Source organism: Phascolarctos cinereus, unplaced genomic scaffold, assembly GCF_003287225.1.
Source record: "Phascolarctos cinereus isolate Bilbo 61053 unplaced genomic scaffold, phaCin_HiC Scaffold_8;HRSCAF=390, whole genome shotgun sequence".
In the NCBI taxonomy this organism is placed as follows: Eukaryota; Metazoa; Chordata; class Mammalia; order Diprotodontia; family Phascolarctidae; genus Phascolarctos; species Phascolarctos cinereus.
In genome coordinates, this window is record NW_027556291.1 from 560,099 (window position 1) to 585,792 (window position 25,694).

At 53.3% G+C, this 25,694-nt stretch overlaps 1 protein-coding gene across 1 annotated transcript; it reads left to right on the forward strand.

Moving 5' to 3' along the window:
* Positions 1-72: 72 nt before the first annotated feature.
* CACNA1F (calcium voltage-gated channel subunit alpha1 F) lies at positions 73-25,651 on the forward strand. The gene is made up of 48 exons (XM_078147897.1): positions 73-440; positions 664-889; positions 1,096-1,201; positions 1,698-1,837; positions 2,096-2,238; positions 2,629-2,781; positions 3,767-3,966; positions 4,147-4,250; positions 4,336-4,535; positions 4,947-5,029; positions 5,292-5,401; positions 5,553-5,579; positions 6,408-6,568; positions 6,720-6,945; positions 8,240-8,447; positions 8,632-8,752; positions 9,067-9,148; positions 9,311-9,359; positions 9,435-9,616; positions 9,938-10,123; positions 10,225-10,354; positions 11,286-11,345; positions 11,436-11,542; positions 11,919-12,006; positions 12,106-12,213; positions 12,307-12,359; positions 12,488-12,634; positions 12,984-13,185; positions 13,263-13,421; positions 14,026-14,136; positions 14,452-14,535; positions 14,975-14,995; positions 15,187-15,315; positions 15,911-15,976; positions 16,052-16,143; positions 16,757-16,916; positions 17,941-18,068; positions 18,260-18,356; positions 18,686-18,788; positions 18,913-19,014; positions 19,271-19,401; positions 19,657-19,764; positions 19,910-20,040; positions 21,776-21,865; positions 22,136-22,287; positions 22,417-22,529; positions 22,612-22,812; positions 23,129-25,651. The coding sequence occupies exons 1-48, from the start codon at positions 416-418 to the stop codon at positions 23,399-23,401; spliced, it is 6,078 nt and encodes a 2,025-aa protein (XP_078004023.1). The 5' UTR covers positions 73-415; the 3' UTR covers positions 23,402-25,651.
* Positions 25,652-25,694: the final 43 nt, after the last annotated feature.

The window sequence follows — 25,694 nt, forward strand, 5'->3', positions numbered from 1 at the left end:
TTCTTTCTTCTCTCCGCCTTGAGCGGCGAGCGGGGGGGGGGGGGGCAGGCGCACGTCTCTCTGGGACTTGTAGTCCTCAGGCCTCCCAGGTCTCGGGCATGCGCTCCAGCGTTCTCGTCCTTCGAATCACAGGACTCCCCTTGGCGGCAGAGAGTGAACTAGTGAAGTGGGGCAGGGGCTGGTGGTGCCAGTGGCCGGCCGCCGTGATCACCCCTGCGAGAAAACGAAGGGCCCAGACACGCGAATCCCTGCGGGGGAGGCCATCACAGCGCTGTATATATATGACCTTTGGCCACTCCCACCTCTTGATCCCCTGCCCCCCAAGGCCCCTAGGAAGAACCATCTGGCTCCCCCTCCCTTCTAGCCCATAAGGCTGGCTGGCCTTAATCCTGGCATCCCAGCGAGAGGGAAGAGGATGGAGGGAGCCGAAAGCGGGTTAGGTGAGCCTGGCAATGCCGACGTCTATGCCCCCAAGCCTCCCCTCAGCTTCAGGCCCAGGGTCCCCAGATCTCCTGACCCAGAGGCCCCAGAGACCCCCCGAATCTTGACGGGACACACCCCAGATTTGCACCAAGATTCCATTGGTTTAGCCAGATTGGGGGTCACCTGGTCCTACAAGGCCCTCTGAGACATAGCCTCTTCCCTTCTTCTCTCCCTCTCCAGACATAATTCAAAGGCTCTCGGGCCCCGGCCCTGAGTGGGGTCTGGCTACTGGACCCCCTCCAGGGGGAGGAGGCCAAGTCGGGATGCCAGCAGGGCGAAGGAAGGCTCCTCCCAGCAAACATAAGGCCCCAGGGCCTGGGGGGATCCAGCGATCCCCCAGGGCCCTCTTCTGCCTAAGCCTTACCAACCCAGTGAGGAGATTCTGCATCACCATCGTGGAATGGAAGTATCCTGTCTGGCTTGCCCCCACCCCAATCCATGGAGCTGCCTTTCCTTCCTCCCAGACTGAAGATATGGGCAGTGGGCAGTGCAAAAACACAGGGCAGGATCTGGGCAACTCCACCCTTCCTCACTTGGGGACCTGGGCTGGGAAGGAAAGAGATGGGGAGCCAAACCCACCCCCACCAGCTTCCTTGACCTCACCTGCTTCAGGCCATTTGACATCCTCATCCTTATGACCATCTTTGCCAACTGTGTGGCCCTTGGGGTCTATGTCCCCTTCCCAGAGGATGACTCCAATGCAGGCAACCACAACCTGGTAAGAACTCCCTTACACCACCAGAGACCCATTCACCCTCCAAGTCCTTGAACTGCCTTCAGACAGAAACTTCCCAGGACCCCTAAAAGATTTCCCTAAGGCACCCCCTCCCATGGCTCTGCCTACCTCCCCAGGCCACCCTGCATCCCAGAGCACAAGGAATAGCCAGAGATTCCCACTTCTGCCCCCAGCTGGTCCTGTGGGCCCTGAGCTCTCCTAATTTAGCCTCAACCCCATTGCAGGCTCTTCAGTGCTCTCCTGGAGCAGGGCCCTCAAATACCCTGCAGATACCCCCAAACCACTCCAGAGCCCTTTATGAGCATTCCTGGACCCACAGGCTTCCCCTTGACCACTCAAGATGCCCCTCAGCACCCCCTAGACTGCCTCAGAGCCTCCATAGGCACTTCTTGGGTGGCCATACATCCGTTAGATACCAATGGGCCTGACTTGTTCCCCCCTCCCCCAACACAGCCACACTCTCCCCTCCTCACCCCAGGAGCAGGTGGAGTATGCATTCTTGGTGATCTTCACTGTGGAGACCGCGCTAAAGATCGTGGCCTATGGCCTTGTGCTGCACCCCAATGCCTACATCCGCAATGGCTGGAACCTGCTGGACTTCATCATTGTGGTTGTAGGGTGTGCAGCAGCCCTCTGCCCGGATGCTCATCTCTCCTCTGGATCCACTTATCCCTTCCTCGGCCCCTCCCCTAGCTCCCACCAAGGTTCCCCTGCCTCCCTGTGGCTCTGTCCACCTCCCCAGGCCACCCTGGGCCCCAGAGCACAAGGAATAGCCAGAGATCCCCATTTCTGACCCTAACCCACTTCTGCCCCCAGCTGGTCCTGTTATCTGAATGGGCCCTGAGCTCTCCTAATTTAGCCTCAACCCCCTTGCAGGCTCTTCAGTGTTCTCCTGGAGCAGGGCCCTCCTCGTCCGGGGGATGTTTCCCACACAGCAGGGAAGCCCGGAGGCTTTGATGTGAAAGCCCTGAGGGCATTCAGAGTGCTTCGGCCCCTCCGGCTGGTATCTGGGGTCCCCAGTGAGTCCGGGCTGCACAAGGGAAAAAAAGAACTAGAAAGTAGGGAGGTGAGGGAGATGGAATTAGTATGGACAGGATTGCCAGCTGTCTCAGTGTGGGATGAGAGGTCCTCAGCTAGAGGGCAGAGTGTGCAGACAGTGCTGGATGGGGCCTCTGGAGACCTTCCTCACTTTGGAGAACAGAGGGAGTTTGCGATGATCCAGAAGGTTTCACTGACAGGATGGCCTCCAGTCTCCCAGGACAAAGAGCCTCAGCTCCCCAGGAGGGGCAGGGCTGGGCAGGAAGCAGGCAGCCCCCGGGGGGGGCCTCCCTGGAGGGATGGGGGGTAATGGGGAGGCCCCCCTCAAGCCTGCCCAAGGCCCAAGGCCCTAACCTTCCCCACCCCCCCAGGCCTGCATATAGTGCTCAACTCCATTCTGAAGGCCCTGGTTCCACTGCTGCACATTGCGCTTCTGGTGCTCTTTGTCATCATGATCTATGCAGTGATAGGCCTTGAACTCTTCCTGGGCCGCATGCATAAGACCTGTTTCATCCGGGGCTCAGGTAACTAGAGTGGCAGAGCTTCCTCGGCTTGAGCCCACTCTCCCCTCCCCTGTCCACTGGCCTTGGAGTCAGGAAGAATCAAATTTAAATCCAGCCTCAAATACTTATTAGCTGTGTGGCCCTGGACAAGTCACCTAATCTCTGTTTGCCTTAGTCTCCTCAACTGTGCGATGGGGGTGATATGATAGTATCTAGCAATAGACAATAAATAGGGTTGTTATGAGGACTAAATGAGATAATACTTGTCAAAGGTGGATGGCATGGCACCTGGCACATAAGGTGCACTCATCCTTGCTTAGTCCCTCCCCTTCCCTCCCTCCCTGTCCCCTCCCCTCCCCTCCTCCTGTCCCCTCCCTCCCCTCCCTCCCTCCCTCCCTCCCTCCCCTCCCCTTCCTCCCTGTCCCTCCCTCCCCTCCCTCCCTCCCTGTCCCTCCTCCCTCCCCCGTCCCCTCCCCTCCCCCTCCCCCTTCCCTCCCCTCCCTCCCTCCGTCCCTCCCTCCCCTCCCTTCCCTCCCCTCCCCTCCTCCTGTCCCCTCCCTCCCTTCCCCTCCCCTTCCTGTCCCTTCCCTCCCTCCCTGTCCCCTTCCTCCCCTCCCCCCTTCCCTCCCCTCCCCTCCCCTCCCCTTCCCTCCCTCCCTCCCGTCCCCTCCCCTCCCCTCCCTCCCTTCCCTCCCCTCCCTCCCGTCCCTCCCCTCCCTCCCTCCCCTTCCCTCCCCCCCTCCCTTCCTCCCTCCCTCCCCTCCCTCCCCTCCCTCCCCTCCCTCCCCTCCCTCCCCTTCTCCCTCCCTCCCTCCTCCCCTCCCTCCCCTTCCTCCCTGTCCCCTCCCCTCCCTCCTCCCCTTCCTCCCCTCCCCCTGTCCCCTCCCTCCCCTCCCTCCCCTCCCTCCCTCCCCCCTGTCCCCTCCCTCCCTCCCCTCCTCCTCCCCTTCCCTCCCTCCCCTCCCCTCCCCTCCCTCCTCTCCTCTCTCTCCTCTCTTGTGGACAGACTTGGAGGCTGAGGAGGATCCATCCCCCTGCGCCATGCCGGGCTCCTCTGGCCGACAGTGTCTTGCCAACCACACCGAGTGCCGAGGCCGCTGGGCGGGGCCCAACGGAGGCATCACCAACTTTGACAACTTCTTCTTTGCCATGCTGACTGTCTTCCAGTGTGTCACCATGGAGGGCTGGACTGATGTTCTGTACTGGGTATGGCTCCTAGCTGCGGGGGGGAGGACGGTGCCTAGCCCAGCCCTGATTCAGGGCCAAGGCTCCCCCAGGGTGAGGCAGATTGAGCTCACCTGACCGTTTGTCTTCTTCCTCTCTCCCTCCCTTTCCCCCTTCCCCCCCTCCCCCCCCTTCCCCTCCCTCCTCCCCCTTCTCCTCCAGATGCAAGATGCCATGGGGTATGAGCTTCCCTGGCTCTACTTTGTCAGCTTGGTCATCTTTGGCTCCTTCTTCGTCCTCAACCTTGTACTGGGCGTCCTGAGTGGGTGAGCCCTGGGAGTGGTCAGAGGCCTTCAGACAGTTATCCCTGGTACCCCTCCACCCATCACAGCTCTCTCTGAATGTTCTCAGGGAATTCTCCAAGGAACGAGAGAAGGCCAAGGCCCGGGGAGACTTTCAGAAACTTCGGGAGAAGCAGCAGATGGAGGAAGACCTTCGAGGCTACCTGGAGTGGCTCACCCAGGCTGAAGAACTGGGCTTCAGAGACCAGGAGGGGGAGACTGAGGCAGAGGCTGAGGAGGAAGGAGTGGCCACTGGAAGGCTGCAGCAACGTATGGGGGGAGGGGACTCCCAAAGCACAGTCCCTGGGGAGTGACATCCCACACAACCTCAAATCCCACTAGGCCACTTGGGCCCAGGCACAGACTGAGACTATGGAGGTGTAATTGGAGATCAAATGTAGCATTTCTAAGCGGGAGGAACCTTTGAGACTTTGAGACAATCCCTCCATTGTACAGGTGGGGAAGTAGATGAGGATATGGGGAGGGAGTGGAGCCTGAGACCTAGAGAGCCCAGGAGGAGGCTGCGATGTAGCAAGAATCCGAATGGGAGCCCAAGTCCTCTGCCTTCTGTCCCTGCTTACCTTGACAAGGACCATTTGCTCACAGGCACCAAAGGAAGAAGTGGGGTGGGGGCAGCAGAAGTCCAGCCACCCCTTCCACATGCCTCTTCCCTCCCTACAGGAGTGACCCTGTCTGAGACAATCCACAAGAAGCGAAGCCGACTACGGTGGTTCAGTCACTCGACTAGCAGCCATGGTATGGGTGTATGGGCATATGGGCCTATGGGTGGTCTGGGTGGTCTGGGCCTGTGGGTGGCATGGGTGTATGGGCCTATGGGTGGCATGGGCCTATGGGCCATATGGGCCTATAGGTGGCATGGGTGGTCTGGGCCTATGGGTGGCATGGGTGTATGGGTGGTATGGGTGTATGGGCATATGGGTGGTATGGGCCTGTGGGTGGTATGGGCCTATGGGAGGAGGGGGACCCTGGGTGAGACACAGAGGCCCAGAGGGTGTCCTTGCCTAGTCATATTCTCCCCCTCCCCCTCTGCTTCCAGCTAGTGAAACAGGTTCAATGAGTGCAGAGACTGGGGCTGAGGAAGATGAAGAGGCAGGGAATGCCTGTAGCAGAAACCTGTGAGTGCCACCCTCCCACTCCAAGCAGCCAGGCAGGGTCTGTCCTGATGCCCTGGGGTGGGGGAGGGGGTTCTGGAATGCCTCAGTTCACAGATCTGTCAAATGAAGCTCCTCCCTCCCCAGACTCAGCCTAGCCCCTTCCATTCTGCAGGGCCAAGATCATGAAGACCAGGCTGTGGTAAGTTTGTAGGAAGAGCCAAGGCAGCCCTGAGGTTAGGAATCTCCCATGACCGCCCACCAGTCCCTTCCCCGCCCCTCCCCCCACCCCAGCTGCCATTTTGCCAAGATTCCCAGAGAAGCCTTCCTGGAGGGCTTGTACGCAGCTGCAGAAGTGGGAGACAGCGTGTTGGACAGTGGGCAGATTGGAGGCAGCCTGCAGAGGGCTGAGGGGAGGACATTGGTTCCTAGGAGCCCTAGGAAGTCGTGAAGCTTCTGGAACAGGGAAAGAAGTAGGCTTTAGGAAGATGCTTGGAAAGGGGAAGAGATTTGGGGGAGTCACCAGTTTGGAGACTGTGACAGTAGTCCAAGCAAGGGGTGATGGGAGACTGAACCAGGAGAGAGAGAAAGAATTGGATGAGTGCTGTGAGTCAAAGAAAACTACCACATAGACTTTGTCAGGGGGCTTGGGAAGATGGTGGCCACCTTGCCAGGGATAGGGAAGCTAGGGAGGAGTGGAATGGTTTGGGGGGAGAAGATAATGGACACATTCGCTTTGGTGTGTGTTGAGTTTAAGACAGAGAGCCAGCATGGCTCTGGGATGAGGGGCCCTGGATTCAAATCTCACATCTAATGATTACTAACCAGAGGACCTAGCCACCGAACCTCCTTCCCCCGGCATCCTTGGGTTACATGGCCTTAGATCCACCATACACTGTCCAGGCAGCAGTTCAAGGAACTCCCTGAAACCATGGAAATGGATTAATCACTTCTCAGTGGCAGCCTAGGAGCAGAGGGAGGGTGGAGAAAGGAGGCTACCAAGTCCTCCTTTCTTCCTCCCCCACCCCAGCCGCAGGGTGCGAAGGGCCAACAGGGTGCTCAGGACCCACTGCCGCCATGCCGTGAAATCTGTGGCCTGTTATTGGACTGTTCTGCTTCTGGTCTTTCTGAATACACTGACCATCGCTTCTGAGCACCACGGACAGCCGGTCTGGCTCACACAAATCCAGGGTGAGATCTACTAAGACAACTACATCCTCCCTGCCCCCAAATGCCCTTGGGAGCCCCTGGTGGCAGGACCCCACTGAGTGGAGCCCTTGTGGAGCCCCAAGAACGATAGCCTAGGAGCCCCAAAACACTGCTTTCCATCACCCCCCCCCAGAATATGCAAACAAGGTCCTGCTCTGCTTATTCACTGTGGAGATGCTTCTGAAACTTTATGGCCTTGGCCCAGCCGCCTACGCAGCCTCCTTCTTCAACCGCTTCGACTGCTTTGTGGTGTGTGGAGGCATCCTAGAGACAGCCCTGGTGGAGGCTGGGGCCATGCAGTCACTGGGGATCTCGGTGCTGCGCTGTGTTCGCCTCTTGAGGATCTTCAAGGTGACCAGGTCTGAGAAGCCTCCGCCCTCCCCTCCCTGCCATCCTCCCCCCACACCCCTCCACCAGCCAGCCACCTGATGGCCCCTAATCCATCTATCCAGCTCCTGGTAAGATCAGCTTGTTGGGTTCCACCTTTGAGAAAACCATTGACTGCCACCAGGTGGCAGTAGGGTAGTGGTAACCATAGAGCTTTTTGGCCGGAGCAGATTAACCAGCTCTTCCAAGGCCACCAATTCAACAGATTGCTGAATACCAAGTATTGATTAAGTGCCTACGGTATGCTATCATGACAAAATGAAGCAAACATTCCTTCATTACGATTAGTGTCTATAGAGCCATAGAGAAGACTTCGGAGCTGCCTCCCAAAGGCCACAGATGGCTAAGGGACCCTAAGGCTTTGTCTCCCCACAGTCCTGCTCAGTTGGGCCTTCTCAGCTTGCTTATAATGTCATCTCCCACAGTTTCTGCATTTGCACCTGCTGGGGAACAGGGGCTTGGATTTCAGTCAGTCAGTTGATAAGCATTTCTTAAGCACTTACTGTGTGCCAGGAACTGTGCTAAGTGCCGGGAATCCAAAAGAAAAGAAAGAGCTTACAATCTATTGTGGGGGGAAATAATAATAATAACAACAATCATAAAATAGGGCACATTTATACAGTGCCCACTGTGTGCCAGGCACTATGCCCACAAAAGGAAGCTGAAAGGGGCTGGGAGGAAGGTCTGGGCTCGGGGAGGGGCATGATGGCAAAGTGCAGAGGAGTGCAGCCTGGTGGGAAGGGAGAAAAGGGGGCTAGCCTCAGGGGGCTCTCCAGTTTGAGGGAGGAAGGGGCCAGGGGCAGGAGGCCCTTCCCAGACTGGATGCCGAGGTTCCTGGGGTGTGATGGAGAAGTCCAGAAGAGGGCAGTTGCAGTCAACTTGGCTCCAAAATTCCAGCACTTCCTTCTTGGCTTCTCTGGCTTAACTGCTGGAGCCCCCAAATCTGGGACCCCTACTCTGCAATCCCTGTTTTGTGATGGGAGCAGGAAGGAGCCTGGCTTTCAGACCCAGCTCTGCATCTAACTTGCAGTGTGGCCTTGCTTTCTACTTTCTGCCAGATAATAACCCTAACCCTAAATAGGAGATCTCTAACCTTAATTCTCAGAAACTCTGCTGTTCAGTCTGCACTTCTAACCCTAACCCACCCCTATTCTGACTCTCACCTAGGAGAAGGTGGCAACGCCAACCCAACCCTGACCCTGCTGACAACAGTTCCCTGGCCTTGACCTTTGCCCAAACCCTGACTAGGCTCTCCCCTCCCCCCAGGCACTGGGCATCCCTCAGCAACCTGGTGGCCTCACTTCTCAACTCCATGAAGTCAATTGCATCCTTGCTTCTGCTCCTCTTCCTCTTCCTTATCATCTTCTCCCTCCTGGGGATGCAGCTCTTTGGGGGGAAATTCAACTTTGATCAGACCCACACCAAACGGAGCACCTTTGACACCTTCCCCCAAGCCCTGCTCACTGTCTTCCAGGTCACGTTTCAGCTTCTATCAGCCAGGGTGGCATTGGGGACTGGGGAGAATATCAGGGAGAGAGGGAGGTCGAGAAGAGCCTGGGCAGAGAATTTGGCAGCAGTTTATGGGGACTGGGTTTAGGGTGGGTGGGAGTGGGCCAAGGACTCAGTTCCCCTCAGCAACAGTGACCTTGGCCCCACAGATCCTCACTGGTGAAGACTGGAATGTGGTCATGTATGATGGGATCCTAGCCTATGGGGGGCCCTTCTTCCCTGGAATGTTGGTCTGCATCTATTTCATCATCCTCTTTATCTGCGGCAATTGTATCTGCTTCATGTGCCCTTTGCGCCCGCCTCCCCCTGACTCTTGGGGCCCTGCTTCCCATCAGCTTCAACCCACAGCCTCCTCCCCTCGGGTTCCTCCCACTCACCCTCAGCCCAAAGACCCCCAAACTCATCCCTGGCTCCCTGCTCGTCCATGGGCTTCCACAGACTCTGAGCCCTTTCACTCACCCTTGGGCTCCCACTTCTCCTATGGGCGGTATGGGCGTATGGATGGTATGGGCTTCCACACACCCTTTGGGGGAGGAAGGGAAGAATTGTCTAGAGGTCCTAGGATCCTAAGCTGAAACCATCAGACATCCTACTGAATGTCTTCCTTGCCATTGCTGTGGACAACCTGGCAGGGGGAGATGCCAGAACCTCCAAGGGCCGGGGAAAGTAAGGACCCCACCCTGACCTTCTGAGAATCCTTCTTGCTACTCTAGGCCAAGGGACAAGAAACTGGCTCCCTACCTCACCCATCTCACCTAGGCGGGGGGTGGCGGGATTCCCTCTAAATCTCATCCCCACAAGCCTTCCCACCATTTCCTGCCTGAGCAGGGAGAAGAATGCTGAGCATGGAACCAGCCCCCAAGACAACGGAGTGCTGGTGAGTTTAGCTGGGACAGAAGCTGGGGGGCTAGAACTTGAGGGGGGCTCTGAGCCTTGTGCTCCTCACTCACAGGTGCCCTGTGGAGAGGACGAGGAAGGCAAGAGCAAGAGCAGAGTGAAGCTGGAGGTAATAGAGAACAGGCTTGGAAAGTGTCTCAAGAGATGGGGGGAAGCTTCCCCCCTCTGGGTTCCCAGATACTTCACCTTGCAATCTCAGTTTCCTCAACCCATAAAAGGAGTTTGGTTAGATGATCTCTAAGCACCCTTCCAAATCTATCAGCCTGTGAGGTGGAATGGGGAAGGGGAGGCAGAGGAGAATAATAGGATCTTGTCAGCATCTCCTAGAAAATCCATGGACTCGGAGTTTAAATCCCAGCTCTGCTACTTGCCTGTGTGACCTTGGGTAAGTCACTTAACTTCATTTAAACTTCCTCAGTTTCTTCATTTTGTAAAATGAATTAGTGGGCTAAAGAATGAAAGGCCCTTCCAGCACTCAATCCGTGATCCTTTGGTCCTCAGCCAGAGATAGGGAGGGACCAAGGGATCAGAGCACAGCAGTAGGTGCATTCTATAAAGAAATGCTTATTCATTCCCTCCTCATGCTAACCTTGCTTTCCTTCCTGGGCCAGGTTCGGGGGAGGAGGAAGAGGAGGATGACCAGGAAGGAATTAGGCTAGAACGCCTACAGGAAGTGGTACCCAAAGAGAAAGTGGTGCCCATCCCTGAGGGCAGTGCCTTCTTCTGCCTCAGTCACACAAACCCGTGAGTATTTGGAAGCCTGTGGGTTAGTGGGGGCTCAGTGAACCTCCCGAGTAAGTCAGGGATGACGCTGAACCACAATCCCTACTCGCTCTCTGTCCCAGGCTTCGGGTTAGCTGTCATGCTCTCATCCACCACCGCATCTTCACTAACCTCATCCTGGTATTCATCATCCTGAGTAGTGTCTCCCTGGCTGCTGAGGACCCCATCCGGGCTCACTCCTTCCGAAACCACGTGAGGGACAGACGAATGACTGTTCAGACAGAAGCAGCTGGGTGGATAGGGAGGAGAGAGGGGAAGAGGGATGGGGAGAACTAGCAGCGCCCCAAGGACATGCAGACAGATGGCAGAAGTGCCAAGCCCCCGGCTCAGGACTGGGGCTAAAAAATGCAAGAGACACACAGACATTCCTGCCCCAAGGGGGAGTCAGAAGGATGGTTGAGTGGGTCCCCTGAGGAGTCTGGAAACACATCTTTCCCAAAAGTAATGGTTTGACTATTGTGCCCAGAACAGGAGGCGGAATGGGAAAGAGGGAGGGGGAGAAAAGGGTGGGACAAGGTGGGGGGGGGAGGCTTAGCTGCATGGGATGTGAAGTGGAATCTGCTCTGCTCTGAGACCTGCTGGAGAGAGAGTCTGAGCTGGCTCTGGATGGACAGCCCCAGGACACTTTGGAGGGCCTGGGTTCTGGGTGCTGATCCAGACAGGGGAGAATCCAGAAACCAAGAAGCAGAAAAGGCACCACAGACAGACACACACACACATGCACGTGCACACACATGTGCACACACATGCATAGAGTCTTGGGGAACTAGAGAATGATAGAACAAGAGAAAAAAACACAGAGACATGAAAGAGAGACTCACAGAGAAATAGAGATGCGAGAAAGGTTGAAACAACCCTCCTGAGAGAGGCCCACATGCCAGAAGGGCAGAGTGGGAAACAGAGGCATTCAGAGAGAGAGATCCTTTGACCCTTGAGATGCTGGAGAAGGGGGGGGGGGCGGCTGCAGGAGAGACTAAATGTCATAGGAAGATGTTGGAGGCTGGACCAGAGAAATCCAAAGAGAGGCCAAATCAGAGAGCAGAACTGGAGGTAAAGCTGCAGAGCCCCACTTGTGCAAAGGCAGAGGGGGCTGGCTGATGCCCACACCCTGTCCTCCATTCAGGTCCTTGGTTATTTTGATTACGCTTTCACCTCCATCTTCACTGTTGAGATCCTGCTCAAGGTGAGCCGCCCAGCCCCATCCCAGCGGCCCCCTGTCAGTCAGTCTGCCCATCTGTGTCCTTGGGGCTGAGCCACCCCTCCTGTCCCCCAGATGACTGCTTTTGGGGCCTTCCTACACCGAGGCTCCTTCTGCCGAAACTGGTTTAATCTGCTGGACTTGCTGGTGGTCAGTGTATCGCTCATCTCCTTTGGCATCCAGTGAGTTCCTCCTAAGACCCAGGCTCCAATCCTCGAGTAGTCACATGGGCTCCCTTAAGAATTAGGAACCCCAAACTTAGGAATATTCCTCAAAATATCTAATGAAACTGGGACCACCAAACCAGGAATGACCAGAAACCAGAACCTTTCAAACCTGGTACCCCCCCCAACTCAAGACTCTCTGAATTTGGAACCCAAGACCCCTACCCCTTGAATCCTAGCCCTGGGCTGTCTGAGCCCCCCCCCCAACCAGATATGGGTCTCCTCAAGAGCCTGAGCTGGATCCTAGCCAGAGAAGCAGATGCCCTAAAGCCCAGGGCCCTTGAACCCCAGAATTCCAAGGTAGGCTGAGGCTGACTCTGGCTCTGGCTCTCAGTTCCAGCGCCATCTCCGTGGTCAAGATCCTCCGTGTGCTGCGGGTGCTCCGGCCCCTGAGGGCCATCAATCGAGCCAAGGGCCTCAAGGTAACTGAATTTTCCCAGAGTCTCCCTGACCCAGGGCAGGGCTCAGAGCGCAGGGCTTCTTTGTCCAGTCCTGGGCACCGCTCTTGTGTCCTACCTCAGCATGTGGTCCAATGTGTTTTCGTGGCCATCCGCACCATCGGCAACATCCTGATTGTGACCAGCCTGCTCCAGTTTATGTTCGCCTGCATTGGGGTCCAGCTTTTCAAGGTAGGGAGTCCCGGGCTAATGGGAGCCAAATGCCATAGGGCAAACTCCTCCTCTCCCCCAGCTCCCTGTTCAATGGCCTCCGTATCTCCACAGGGGAAACTCTACAGCTGCACGGATGAAGCCAAACACACACCGACAGAGTGCAAGTGAGTGCCCAGAAAATCTCCTTCCTGGTTCCTGGAAGCCCCACATTGTGTCCTTCTGAGCCCCTGGGAAAGCCCCCAAGTCCCTCCAGTCCTCCCCAAATCCTCTATCTTCTTCCCCTCCCCCCAAGAGGCACCTTCCTCGTGTACCCTGATGGAGATGTGGCCCATCCTGTCATGAGGCAGCGTGTGTGGCAGAATAGTGACTTCAACTTCGACAACGTTCTGGCGGCCATGATGGCGCTGTTCACCGTCTCCACCTTTGAAGGCTGGCCTTCGTGAGCTCCACTCTGCATTCACACAATGGGGGGTGGGATGGGGAGAGGCCAGAATCCCCAGCCTCCCAGCCTCTCTAGTTCTGAGAGTCTGGACTCCCTCACTCTCCCACCCTTGGACCCTCCCCACTAACACACACACACACAACTCAGAGTTAAAACCTTTTAGTCCTGTGCCTGGGAGGTACCTTGGCAAGTGGGTTCCTCACTTAGTTCTTTTGCTCACTACCTGAAAAACCTTGGGGCAGTAACTTCTCTTCCCTGGGATGCTTCAGTTCCCTTCTAAGTCTATGAACATTCCCATCCCCTTATGCCATTCACTCCATCTCTTGGTCTCCTCTGCCCCGCCCAGGCTGCTCTATAAGGCAATTGATGCCCATGCAGAGGACCAGGGCCCCATCTACAACTACCGGCTGGAAATCTCCATCTTCTTCATCGTCTATATCATCATCATCGCCTTCTTCATGATGAACATCTTTGTGGGTTTTGTCATCATCACCTTCCGAGCCCAGGGCGAGCAAGAGTACAAGAACTGTGAACTCGACAAGAACCAGGTGCTGGCCTATGTCAGCAACGTGGCATCTCCTCATGCCCTGGTCCCCACCGCTGACCTCTGCCTTCTCTGTTATAGCGCCAGTGTGTGGAATATGCCCTGAAAGCGCGGCCTCTTCGACGCTACATTCCCAGGAACAGGCATCAACACCAAGTCTGGGCAACTGTCAACTCCCCAACTTTTGAGTACCTCATGTTCCTGCTCATCCTGCTTAACACTATTGCCCTGGCTATGCAGGTCCGTGACTCGCCTAGCATCCCCTCCCCCCACCTCCTGACTTTGTGTGCCCTGGGTGGGTGCCTGCCCCTCTCTGGGCTAAGTTTCTTCCTCCATAAAAGGAAGGGGCTAGACTCAATGATCTCTAATTGGATCCAATGAGATCTGACTCACACAAGTCCCTGCCTCTCTGACAGTCTCCATTTCTTCCTCTCTAAAGTAATGAGATTGTATTGAATGGTCATTAAGACATTCTGAGATCCTAAGTCCCTGCCCCACTCTGTACCCCTCTTTCCCCCTATTTCAAATGTCCCTTCTAGCCTTCATGTTCTGTGTTCTAGCTAAGTGGCATAGTGGAGAGGGTCAGGAAGACCCGAGTTCAAATCCTGCCTCAGATACTTCCTGGTTGTGTGACTCTGAGCAAATCACTTCACTGCTGTCTGCCTCAGTTTCCTCATCTGTGAAATGGGGCTCATAATAATAGCCCCTCCCTCCTAGGTTGTTGTGAGGATCCACCGAGATCATCTTTGTCCCTGGCACATAACAAGTGTTTAATGCATGCTTATCCCCTTCTTGCTTCCTTCCTCCCTCCTTCTTTCTCACTAGTCCCATTTTGTCTCCCCAGCACTATGAACAGACAGCTCCCTTCAGTTACACGATGGATGTCCTCAACATGGTTTTCACAGGCCTGTTCACTGTGGAGATGCTGCTCAAGGTCATTGCCTTCAAGCCCAAGGTTGGCACCTTCCTGAGGGGGTCCAGACGTGGACAGGCCAAGCTACGAAGTTCTCAGAGCTTGGGGGGGAGCAGGGAAAGAAGCTTAGAGATCATTGAATCCAAACCCCTCATTTCATGGAAGAGGGCAATTCCAGCTTAGAGGGGGATAGGATATGGCCAAGGTCACACAGCAAATTGGGAGAAGTGCCCAGGATAAGAACCTCATTTGCCTGGCTCTTGGCCCAAGGCTATTTCCATTAGAACTTGAAGCTCCTGGTGTGGCTACCTCCTGCCACTTCCCCTGGATTTTTCACATCAATCCTCCTTACCTCAGCATTACTTCTGTGATGCCTGGAATACTTTCGATGCCCTGATCGTGGTGGGCAGTGTGGTGGACATCGCAGTCACTGAGGTCAATGTGAGGATGCTACTCCCCTGCGTGATCTCCAGCCCCGAATTGCCCTTCTCCCTGTTGGACTCGGTCTAGTCTCCTGTCGTCTCCTTCCTTGTTTTCTCCACGTTCTGTTCTTTCTCCATGACCTTTGTCTGCTTCTCCTCCACCTTCTGCTGATTTTTCCATTGTTTCGTTCTTGGTCCCTCCATCCTGTCCCTGGTCTCCAATGCCATCTGCTCCTTCCTCTCTGTTGATCTCCATTTTTTCCCTAGAGCCTGCTTGGCCTTCATCTTCTTCATTGTCTTCATCCTTCCCCTCCTCTTCTTCGTTGGCATCTCCATTGTTGCCTCTATTATTCCTTTATCTCTTCCACCTTCTCCCTTGCCTCATTTTTGTCTGTTGTCTATCTTATAATCTCCACCATCATCTCCATCTTCTCCTCTGCCATCTCCATCATCCTCAGAATGGAGGACTCCTTGGTGAGGTAACTTGATTGGGACACTGCCTCTTCCTTTTTTCTCACTGAGGTCTCAGATATGCCCTCATTCCATCCCCAGTTCCCTAGAGGATCTGCATGGGCAGAAGTTGGGGGAAGATGGCCAGGGATGGGACGAGGGCCATCTTGGAGAGGCAATGTCCAGGGGCAGGTCCTCAATGTTTGGATCTCCATTCCAGAGCTCTGAGGATAGCTCCCGGATCTCCATCACCTTCTTTCGCCTCTTCCGTGTCATGAGGCTAGTCAAGCTTCTCAGTAAGGGGGAAGGGATCCGTACACTCCTGTGGACTTTTATCAAGTCTTTCCAGGTAAGGTCTTTGGCTCTCTCCTACCCAAGAGCTACAATTACCATTCTGTCAGCTCACCTCACAAAATTCTCCCTGCTCCTCCCTATGCCAGGACTACAACTCCCAGAATTCTGTTCCAACCCATGGTTTTTCCTGCTTCTCCCAGGATTGCAACTCATATAGTCCACACACATTACTCACTCCAACTTAGGACTACAACTCCCAGAATTCTTCCTGTTTCCCCCCCTTCCCCGCCCCCACCCCCCCTCCCCCCAGCCCAAAGCTACAACTCTTAGAATTAGTCCTGCTTCTCCCAGGACTACAGTTCCCAGAATTCTCCCTGACAAGCATAACTAGGATGAGGTTTTGTCCCCTGCCTCCCACCTGTTGGGCTTCTTGGATGTCGGGAGTGAAGAATCACTGTCCTTGGTACCTAGCTCGCAAGAGTCACTGGTTAGACTAAGAATCGAGTGGGTGGCTACTCGGGAAGGATCAGTGTCCAGCCCTCCCCAGGGAGGGGCCTTCCTCGTTCACTGCCCCAGGCTCAGTGTCTGGTGCTGACCCTCTGTTAATGGCTCTCTTTGTGTCGGTGTGTCTGTCTGCCGCTGGCCCCAAGGCTCTCCCCTACGTCGCCCTGCTGATTGCCATGATCTTCTTCATCTATGCTGTCATTGGCATGCAGGTGAGCCTCCCGGAGGGGCAGGTCTGCCGGCTCCCCTCAGGGGCATCCCCATCATCCCCTTACGTCTTCTCTCAGATGTTCGGGAAGGTGGCCCTCCAGGACGCAACTCAGATTAACCGGAACAACAACTTCCAGACCTTCCCCCAGGCCGTGCTCCTCCTCTTCCGGTGAGGAATGCCCCTGGGCGTGGCCTGGCTTTGACACGGGCCAGGGCCGCTCAACCTTTGTGAAGCCTGGTTTCCTCTTCTCTAAAGCAAAGGGGGGGTAGATTCTGTGACCTCTAAGGTCCTTCCCAGCTCTGCCATTTGATGATACCACCTGGGCTCTCTGTAACAGTAAGAGACTGGACCTTTAGCTCTCTCGGTGCCCCTTGGAGACTCAAGCATGTTAGGTCTGAAAGGTTGCCAACCTCTGTTAGAGAAACAGGATCACTCACAGATACCTAGAACTACTAATTGCCTGTGTGACCTGGGCCAGTCTCAGTCCCTCTCTGGTTGGATTAGATCTGTCCCCGCCCCCACCTCCACCCCAGCTTGTAGCTCTGAGCTGCTGATTTGATGACTTGGGCTGGGCAGAGCTCAGAAGCTTCCAACTCTTGCTCTGGGACTTTGGTCTAGTCCCTTTCTCTACATCTCAGTTTTCCCCGATATCTGTAAAATGATGGAGGTGGGGTTAGATGCTTGCTCTCCGAGGACCCTTTTGGCTGCGGTCCTGTCCCCTGAGCTTGGGCCTTGGCTCTAGCCCTCATTGGCTGTGTTCTTCTGTGGGGCCCTGGCCCAGGTGTGCCACAGGAGAGGCATGGCAAGAGATCATGCTGGCCAGCCTGCCTGGGAAGCGCTGTGACCCTGAGTCAGACATTGGACCTGGCGAAGAGTTCACCTGTGGAAGCAGTTTCGCCATTGTCTATTTCATCAGCTTTTTCATGCTCTGTGCATTCCTGGTAAGCCCCCGGGGGACAGAGCAGAGGGCAGGTCCTTGTAGGGCCCCCCAAACTCCACCGATCCCCAAAACCTCCCCCAAGTCCCATGGCAGAGCCTCACTTCCACAATCTATAAAACACAGGACTTGGCTTACATTGTTTCTAAGGCTTCTTCCAGCTCTGAGCATGGTATCATCCAAAGAGCCCTGTGCTGGAAATACAAAGCCCTGAGCTCCAGTGCTGACTTTGTTCCTCACTTTCTGTGTGATCTGTGCCAACCAAGTTCCTGCCCCTGTCTGGGCTTGAGTTTCCTCTTCTGCAGAGTGAAATGGGACTCGATGGTCGTGCAGGCCTTTCTAGGGTTGAAGCAGGGGAGGGGGTCTGCTGATTTCTTTCTAAGCCCCCTTACCTTCATCCAGGACTGTTGGGGTGAGTGACTCGGGTGGGGCCAGGCAGAGCGAGAGCTTCTCCTCAATGGGCTTCAGTTTCCTCTGTCAATGACCCCTCTTAAATATAGGATGTTATTAATCCTAAAAGTGCTGGCAAAGTGCTGAACAGAGGTGATCACCTATTACTGTCCCCATTATGAGACTGGCAGCCATGACTGAGAAGGCTGAATAGCTGAATTCACCCTAACTTCCTTGTGGCTTGGATCAGTGTCACACTCTCCACCTCAGTTTCCCCCTCAGTAAAGTGAGGGGCTTTGAAGGTTCTTCCCAGCTCTGAGCCAAGGATCCAATGGCCAAACCCAAAGAAAAGTCAGGAAGCACTAGCTGTGGCACTGAGGGCAAGTTACTTTGCTTGAGTTACCTTATCTGTAAAATGGGATCATCATACCTGTAGCACCTTTCTCCCCCTTGCCTGGGTCACCTCTTCAAGCCTCATTGCAAGTCTGAACCCAGGAGCTGATAATCTTAGAGGTTGCCAATGGCAATGGAGGGCCTTCTACCCCCTGGGGGGCCTCAGCTCCCCCTAAGCTCCCTTCTGGCCCTGGTTCTTAAGGGACCCCTCCCCTAACTCTGTTTCTGCCCTCATCTTGGGACAGATCATCAATTTATTTGTGGCTGTCATAATGGACAACTTTGACTACCTGACACGGGACTGGTCCATCCTCGGCCCCCACCACCTGGACGAGTTCAAGAGGGTCTGGTCTGAGTACGACCCTGGAGCCAAGTATGAGCCTGTCCCCTAACTTGGCAGTGCCCCACCCCAGGCCCAATATTCCTGGACCCCTGCCAGACCCTCGAGTGCCCACCAAAACCTATCCCATTCCTTACCCTGGAAGTTAGAGGGCTGCTTATCTGGGAGGTCTGGGAGGCCCTGGGACCTGAAAGGCTCTGACCTCTTCTCTCTGGGCTAACCAGGGGCCACATCAAACATTTGGACGTAGTGGCCTTGCTCCGGCGCATCCAGCCTCCTTTGGGGTTTGGGAAGCTCTGTCCTCACCGTGTGGCCTGCAAGGTCTGTCCATCATGGTGCCTGGAATATCCTTCAGCCCCTTGAAGGGAGCCCCCTTCAACCCAATCCCTGACACCCTGGACCCTCCTGAAACCCTCAAGGTCCCCCAGCCCTGAGATCCCTCGAGAAGCTTCCCAAAACTCTCTCAGCTCCCAGAGATTCCCCATCCCCAAAATACTCCAGCCTGGGCCCCTTAGGGAGCTGCTTCTCTCCGAATCTGCTAGGTTATCCCATGTCTCTGTCATACCCATGTCTCCCTCTCACATGTGTACGTGTGTGTGTGTGTGTGTGTGTGCGTGTGTGTGTGTGACACAAGCCCTTGGCCTCTGCAGCGGCTGGTGGCCATGAACATGCCCTTGAATGCTGATGGGACGGTAACATTCAATGCCACCCTCTTTGCCCTGGTCCGGACATCTCTGAGGATTAAGACTGAGGGTAGGATGGAGCCCAGTAAGGGATGGATGGGAGGAGTGGAGTTCCAACCCCATTTGACTAAGTGGAATGACTTACCTGGCCAATGGAAGGGGTCATTCTGGCTTGTCTTCCTTGCTGCACCCAGGGAACCTGGAGAGGGCCAATCAGGAACTGCGAGTTGTCATTAGGAAGATCTGGAAGCACACCAAGCCCAGACTCCTGGACGAGCTCATCCCACCTCCTGATGGTAGGAGGGCTCCAAACTCCCCCACTAGTCACAGCCCAGTCCCCAATCCCCTCCCCCCAGGTGCTCCCTTTCCCTGTGTTGTGGGATGAGCCAGGAACCAGCTATGATCTCTAAGCACCCTGGCTGAGTCAATAAGTCCATGAGTCTCCATTGTCCTGCCTGCCATTTTCCTGCATTCTCTCTGCCACCCAGCCCTGCTACCAGGAAGCCCCAAATGGTAAATTCTGTGCTTTCCCTCCTTGATGTCTGGCCACAGAGGAGGAAGTAACTGTTGGGAAGTTTTATGCCACGTTCTTGATCCAGGATTATTTCCGAAAGTTCCGGCGTCGGAAAGAGAAGGGTCTGCTGGGGGCTGAGGACTTGCCAAGCAACTCATCTGCCCTACGGGTCTGTGGGCAGGCTGGGAGGGACTAGGGAAGGGAGCCAGAACCCAGGCCTTTCCTGGGGGCCAGCCCTACAGTCCCACAGTCCATCTCCTCTCATTAGGCATTCACTGTGGGAAAGGAGGGGAAGGGAAGGAAGAGGCCAGACCTGGGGGACAAGGAGACCCTGGACAAAGGCCTGCCTAGGGAAAGGGAAGGGAATGGAGTGGGGAATGTTAAACCCAATTTTGGGTGCCCTCCTGGACTTCCCCATCCCTAGGCTGGGCTGAAGACCCTGCAGGATCTGGGCCCAGAAATCCGCCAGGCCCTTACATGTGACCTGGAAGAAGAAGGAGACAATGCTGACCTCACAGAGGAGACCGACAGGGTGAGTACATGAGGTACCTCTGGGGGCAAGAGTCCACTTCATTGGCTCTGAGGCTTCTTACCAATCTGGGTCTCACCTTCCCCATCTGCAAAATGGGATAATTGGGCTCAATAATCTTAAGGCCAAATCTTCTGGCTGTGACTAGTGCCCACAGGATGCCCTGGACCCTCTGTCACCATCCCACCATGACTCCACTGCTTCTGTGTCTGTGACTGTGGCCACCGAGGAGGATCCAGAAGTGGTGAGAAGACCTCTGCCTGGAGCCCATTCTCACAGGTATTGGACAAAAGGGGCCTGGGGATGGCTCACAGGCTTGGGTACCAAGAGGTACAGGTCCAGAAGGCAGAATTCTTCCAGGCATAGGTAACCAAGGAGAACAGGGAATATAATAATAATAATAAGCATTTTACAAACGTTATCTCATTTTATCCTCACGCCAACACTGGGAGGTAGGTGCTATAATTGTCTCCACTTTAGAGATGAGGAACCTCAGGCATACAAAGATTAAGTGACTTGCCCAGGATCACACAACTAGGAAGTATGGGAGGCTGGATTTGAACTCGGTCTTCCTGACTCCAGGGCAAAGGTTCTGTCCACTGTGGCACCACCTAGTGGCATCTAGTTGAATGAATGAGTGAATGAATAAGTGGAAGAGGGGGTGAAGGAGTCAATGAAAAGCATTTATTAAGCACTCACTGTGTGTCAGGCGCAAATACAAAAGCAGGATCGGTTGACCTGGCTTACTTAGCTCCTTGGCCCATACTCGAGTTAAATTCAGAGTTATTTTTATTTTTATTTTTTTGCTCGATAAACATTTATTGAATTGAATCATCATATGTGTAATTAGAAAAATGATGGCATCTTCCTCAGTGGGTGCAACAGTGCAGGTGGCAAAGTGTAGTGATTCTGTTATGCTGATTGACAAGAAATATCCATGGATTTGTAAAGCCTGAGGTATTAATGACTGAGTGAATAGGGAAGAGCAGCCCCTCCAAATTGAGAGTTAAACCAAAATGAAATAAAAGCAACCCCTAAGTACAGTTATATGCCTTCATACAGATTACACTGTTTCCATTCTCCACACTTAGGTTTCTCCCCAACATCTCCCTAGCTCTGAGTCCATCTATCCCCGCTGGACTCTTGGCCACCACTGGAGCTACCTCATATTTCCTGTATCTACTCCCAGATGCTTTATTTTTAAAAATTTTTAAACATTTTTGCATATTTGTTTATTTTAAGCATTTTGTTGCTATCATTTGTAGTGCAAATATATTTAGTAGCAATGTTGCTTCGTTGTCAAGCTTTTTTGTACATTTAATTTTTATTTTATTTTTTCTTAATTACATGTAAACGAAAAAATTTTAACGCAAATTTTTTTTGGATTCCATATTCTTTCCCTTTCTTCCTCATCGTGCTCTTCCTTGAGAAGGCAAGCAATTTGATATAGATTATACATGTATATTCATGCAAAACATTTTCATATTAGCCGTGTTGCAAAAGAAAATGCACACAAAAAACCTCCAAGAATAATAAAGTAAAGTAAAAAAAAAGTATACTTCAGTCTGCATTCAAATTCCGTCAGTTCTTTCTCTTTGTAAGGCCCTCGGAATTATCTTGGATCATTGTACTGCTAAGAATAGCCTATATTGGTTTTGTTTGTGCAAGAACTCTTTAATTTGATGTAATCAAAATTCTCCATTTTATTTCCCATAATGTTCCCTGTCTCTTGTTTGGTCCATAAATCTTCCCTTATGCATAATATTTCATGCTCCCTCAATTTGCTTACACTATCATTCTTTATGTCTGAATCCTGTACCCATTTTGACCTTATCCCAGTTCATGGTGTGATGTGTTCCCAGCTGCTTTAAAGTAGTTACTGTAGTAGTAGTCACTCTGGCCCTTCCCTTGGTGTAGCCACTGGGGGAGCTAAGCTCTAGGGGAGCCGGGATGGGGGGGGGGAGAAGAACAGGCCATGGAAGAAACCTAGGATGTCTCCTTCCTCTGTTACCAGCGCTTTCCCCATGCCAGAAGAGCTGCCCTCAGGACCTAAGGGCTTGGCAGAACAGGAGGAAGAAGAGGACCACTCTCCCAGTCAGGAAAGGTAAAAAAAAGGATTTCACAGGGCCAACTGAGCCCCTCCTTCACAAACCTGGTCCTCCTCTTTCTTTTTTTTTTTTCCCTTTTTAAATCTTTATTTAAGACAATTGAGGTGAAGTGACTTGCCCAGGGTCACACAGCTAGTATCAAGCGTTTGGTCTGAGGCTGGATTTGAACTCAGGTCCTCCTGACTTCAGGGCCGGGGCTCCACCCACTGCACCACCTGGCTTCCCCAGTTGTCCTCTTTCTAATTTCCTCCTTAACTCTCCAACAGACAACCCCATGTAAATGAGCTCATCTGGAGGTCCCATCACATCCTCCTCCCACCACCACCACCTCCTCCTCCTCGGGAACCCTCTGAACAACTGGGGAGGCGGCTGGGCCCACCCCCCCGCCGCAGGCGCCTACTGCCCCCAACACCTGCCAGTGAGAGCCCCCGGGGGATGAGATGGGAGGGGTCTAGAGGGAGGGATCTGGGCGTTGTGGCCCCAGGGAGAGAGGGACTGTTTCAGAGGCCAGGGGTCAGTGACCCTTTGCCCTCCTGTACTTTGTTAGCCCGGAAGCCCTCTTTCACCATCCAGTGTATGCAACGCCAGGGGAGCTGCGATGACTTCCCAATTCCTGGAACCTATCAGCGTGGGGGATCTTCTGGCAGCCGCCAGGCACAGGTAAGGAGGAGCTTAGGGGGCAAGGACAGGTGCAGTCAGCTAACTGCCAACTGCCCAGACGTGTTTCTTCCCCTTCTTCCAGGGTTCGTGGGCCACACCTCCTCAGCAGGGCCATGTGCTCTATGCACCCCTACTACTGGTGGAGGAGGGCAGGCTCCAGGGAGGTCACATTGACGTGGAGTCCCGGGGCCCACTGCGCACCTATGCCCGCCTGCATGTGCCCAGCACCCACTTACCACCTAGCCCAGGGAAAAGGGGCAGCGCTGACAGCCTGGTGGAAGCTGTGAGTCCGAATGGGGTGCGGGTAGGGCTGAGAAAAGGTACCCCACCCCTAGACATGTCAACTGGTTGTAGAAGTACTCCCTTCCCTTCTTCCCTTTTCCCTTCCCTCTCCTCCCTCCCTTCTCCTCCCCTCCCCCTATCTGCCTGCATAACTTAGGCCCTGCAGCCAGTTCCCCTCTGGGATCCGACATCCCCCGCTACCCACCTCACACATCCTGAGCTCCCATCCTCTCTGCCCCCTTTCCAATTCTAAAATTCCCCTGTCATCCCTCCCTTCCCTGGGCCACTGCCCTGCTCCCACTGATTGATGCCCACAGGTGCTGATCTCCGAGGGCCTGGGCCTCTTTGCCCGTGACCCTCGCTTTGTGGCTCTGGCAAAGCAGGAGATTGCTGATGCCTGCCGGCTGACCCTGGATGAGATGGACAGTGCTGCCTGTGACCTGCTAGCCCTGGGGGCCGCCAGGCCCTCCCCTGCCCAGACCCAAATATGGGGTCCCATGGGTAGTGATGAAGATGAGGAGATCCTCAGGGCCCCAGAGGTCGAAGAGGAAGAACTAGCGGATGAGATGGCTTGTGTCCCAGCCCCTTAGGGGCTTCCTCTTTCTAGGTCCCAAGATCCCTGGAGAAGCCTCAATAGGCCATCTCCTCTGTCTTTCCTGGAGGTGAGCAAGAGGCAGAGAAGCATAGTGGAGACAGAGAGAGGGAGAGACAGAAACTGAGCTATAGAGATTCATAAAGGACTAGAGCTGGAGATCCCCAGAGTATATGAAGAGTGCCCTGGCAGAGTCCCTAGCCCTTAGCATGGACCTCTGCACTCAGCACTTAAGGATGGTCTGTGAGAGATCCCCAGAGACCCTGAAAACCCTTGAGAAACCCAAGAGATCAAAAGCCCTCTGGTACTCCAAGAGCTGAGTCTGCCAAATTAAGAAAAAAAGGTGACTATTAGACTGCATTTTAGGTGCAAGTCTGCCAGAGACAATTTGATTTCATCGAGCATTCATTTACTATCCAAGAGGGAGGATTCTGGGAAGATGGCAGAATAGGTCAGAAAACTTTCGGTCCTCCAAATTTCTTCCACAAAAAAAGACAGACCATCGCCTCAGAGCAGCAGAAATAAACACGGGGTAAAGCAGTTGTCCCCCTAAGACAATTGGAGAAGACCCCAGGAAAGACCTGACCTCCAGGGGTGAAGTGCAAACACCTCCAGGGGTGAGACTCTGCAGAATCAACAAACAACAAGTCCTGGGGGCAGACCCTGGGGAGGAGAAGATTGAAGGACCTTCCACTGCTGAGGGACGCCAAGCACAGCTGTGCTGACCAGACATGTCCACATCTGATGAGTGCAGTAATGAGGGGCTGGGACCTTGCTTGGAGAGCAGAGTCACTGCTTTCAGTCCCAGGGCAGAGGACAGCTGTGGTTTGCAGCCATGGGGGGGTGGGGGGGACTGCAGAGAGCAAGATCATTCGCAGGACAGTGTGGCTGGGAGCCCTAAGTGGAGAGAAGAGCTCAAGGTTGGGCCCTGAGACAGACCTCAGTAAATAACAGTAAGAAAGACCTGAGACTTGGGGCATCATTCCCCATACTTTGGGACTACAACTTGATTACATTGATAGCTGCTTTTAAAAAATAAAATAAAATAAAAAATAAATAAAAATGAGTAAGCAAAGGAGAAAAACCCCAACCATAGATAGTTACTACGGGGATGGAGAAGATCTGGGTTCATATTCAGAGGAAGATGATGGAGCTAAAAAAACAAAACCACTCCTTTTTCAATTAGAAATGTCAAATGGTCCCCAGCACAAAAAGAGTTCTTAGAAGAATGTAAAAAGGACTTTAAAAATCATGTAAGAGGGATTGAGGGAAAATTAGGGGGGGAAAAGAGCAATCCAAGAAAATGAAGAAAATTATGAAAAGAAAGTCAACCAACTTGACATAGAAAATGAAAAACTTAAGGAAGAAATTAATTCCTTGAAAACTAGAATGGGGCTAGGTGACGCTAATAACATTCTAAGACTCCAAGAAATCATAAAACAAAATCAAAAGAATGAAAAAACAGAAGAGAAAGTGAAACATCTTGTCAGAAAAACAATGTATCTAGAGAACAGATTGAGGAGAAATAATGTAAGAATAGTCAGGCTACTGGAAAAATATGATTAAAAGGGCAGCTAGGTGGTGCAGTGGATAGAGCACCGGCCCTGAAGTCAGGAGGCCCTAAGTTCAAATCCGGCCTCAGACCAAACAGTTGACACTTACTAGCTATGTGACCCTGGGCAAGTCACTTAACCTCAATTGTCTAAAAATAAATTAAAAAAAGAATTAAAAAAGGAAAAATGTGATTAAAAATAATCTTGATATAATATTACAATAAATTATCAAGAAAAATTGCCCTGAAGTTCTAGAACAAGAAGGCAAAGCAGAAATACAAAAAATCCACTGATTACCACCTGAAAGAGATCCCAGGAGGAAAACTTACGGGAATATCATAGCCAAGTTTCAAAGCTCCCAGGTTAAGGAGAAAATATTGGAAGCAACAAGGAAAAAACAATTTAAATATTATGGAGCTACAATATGGATTACACAAGACCTACCACTACTACATTGAAGAATCATAGGTCTTGAAATACTATATTCCATAGAGCAAAAGAACTAGGGTTATAACCAAAGGTAACTTACCCAGCAAAGTTAAGTATAATCCTGAATGAAGAAAAAAATGGATATTTAATGAACTGAAAGACTTTCAGGTTCTTGTGACAAAAAAACCCAGAACTTAAGGGAAATCTTGACATATAACATACAGGAGAAATATAAGGTAAACATTAAAGACTATAGATATAAGGGACTCAATAAGGTCAAATTGTTTACTTTGTATATGTGAAAACGTT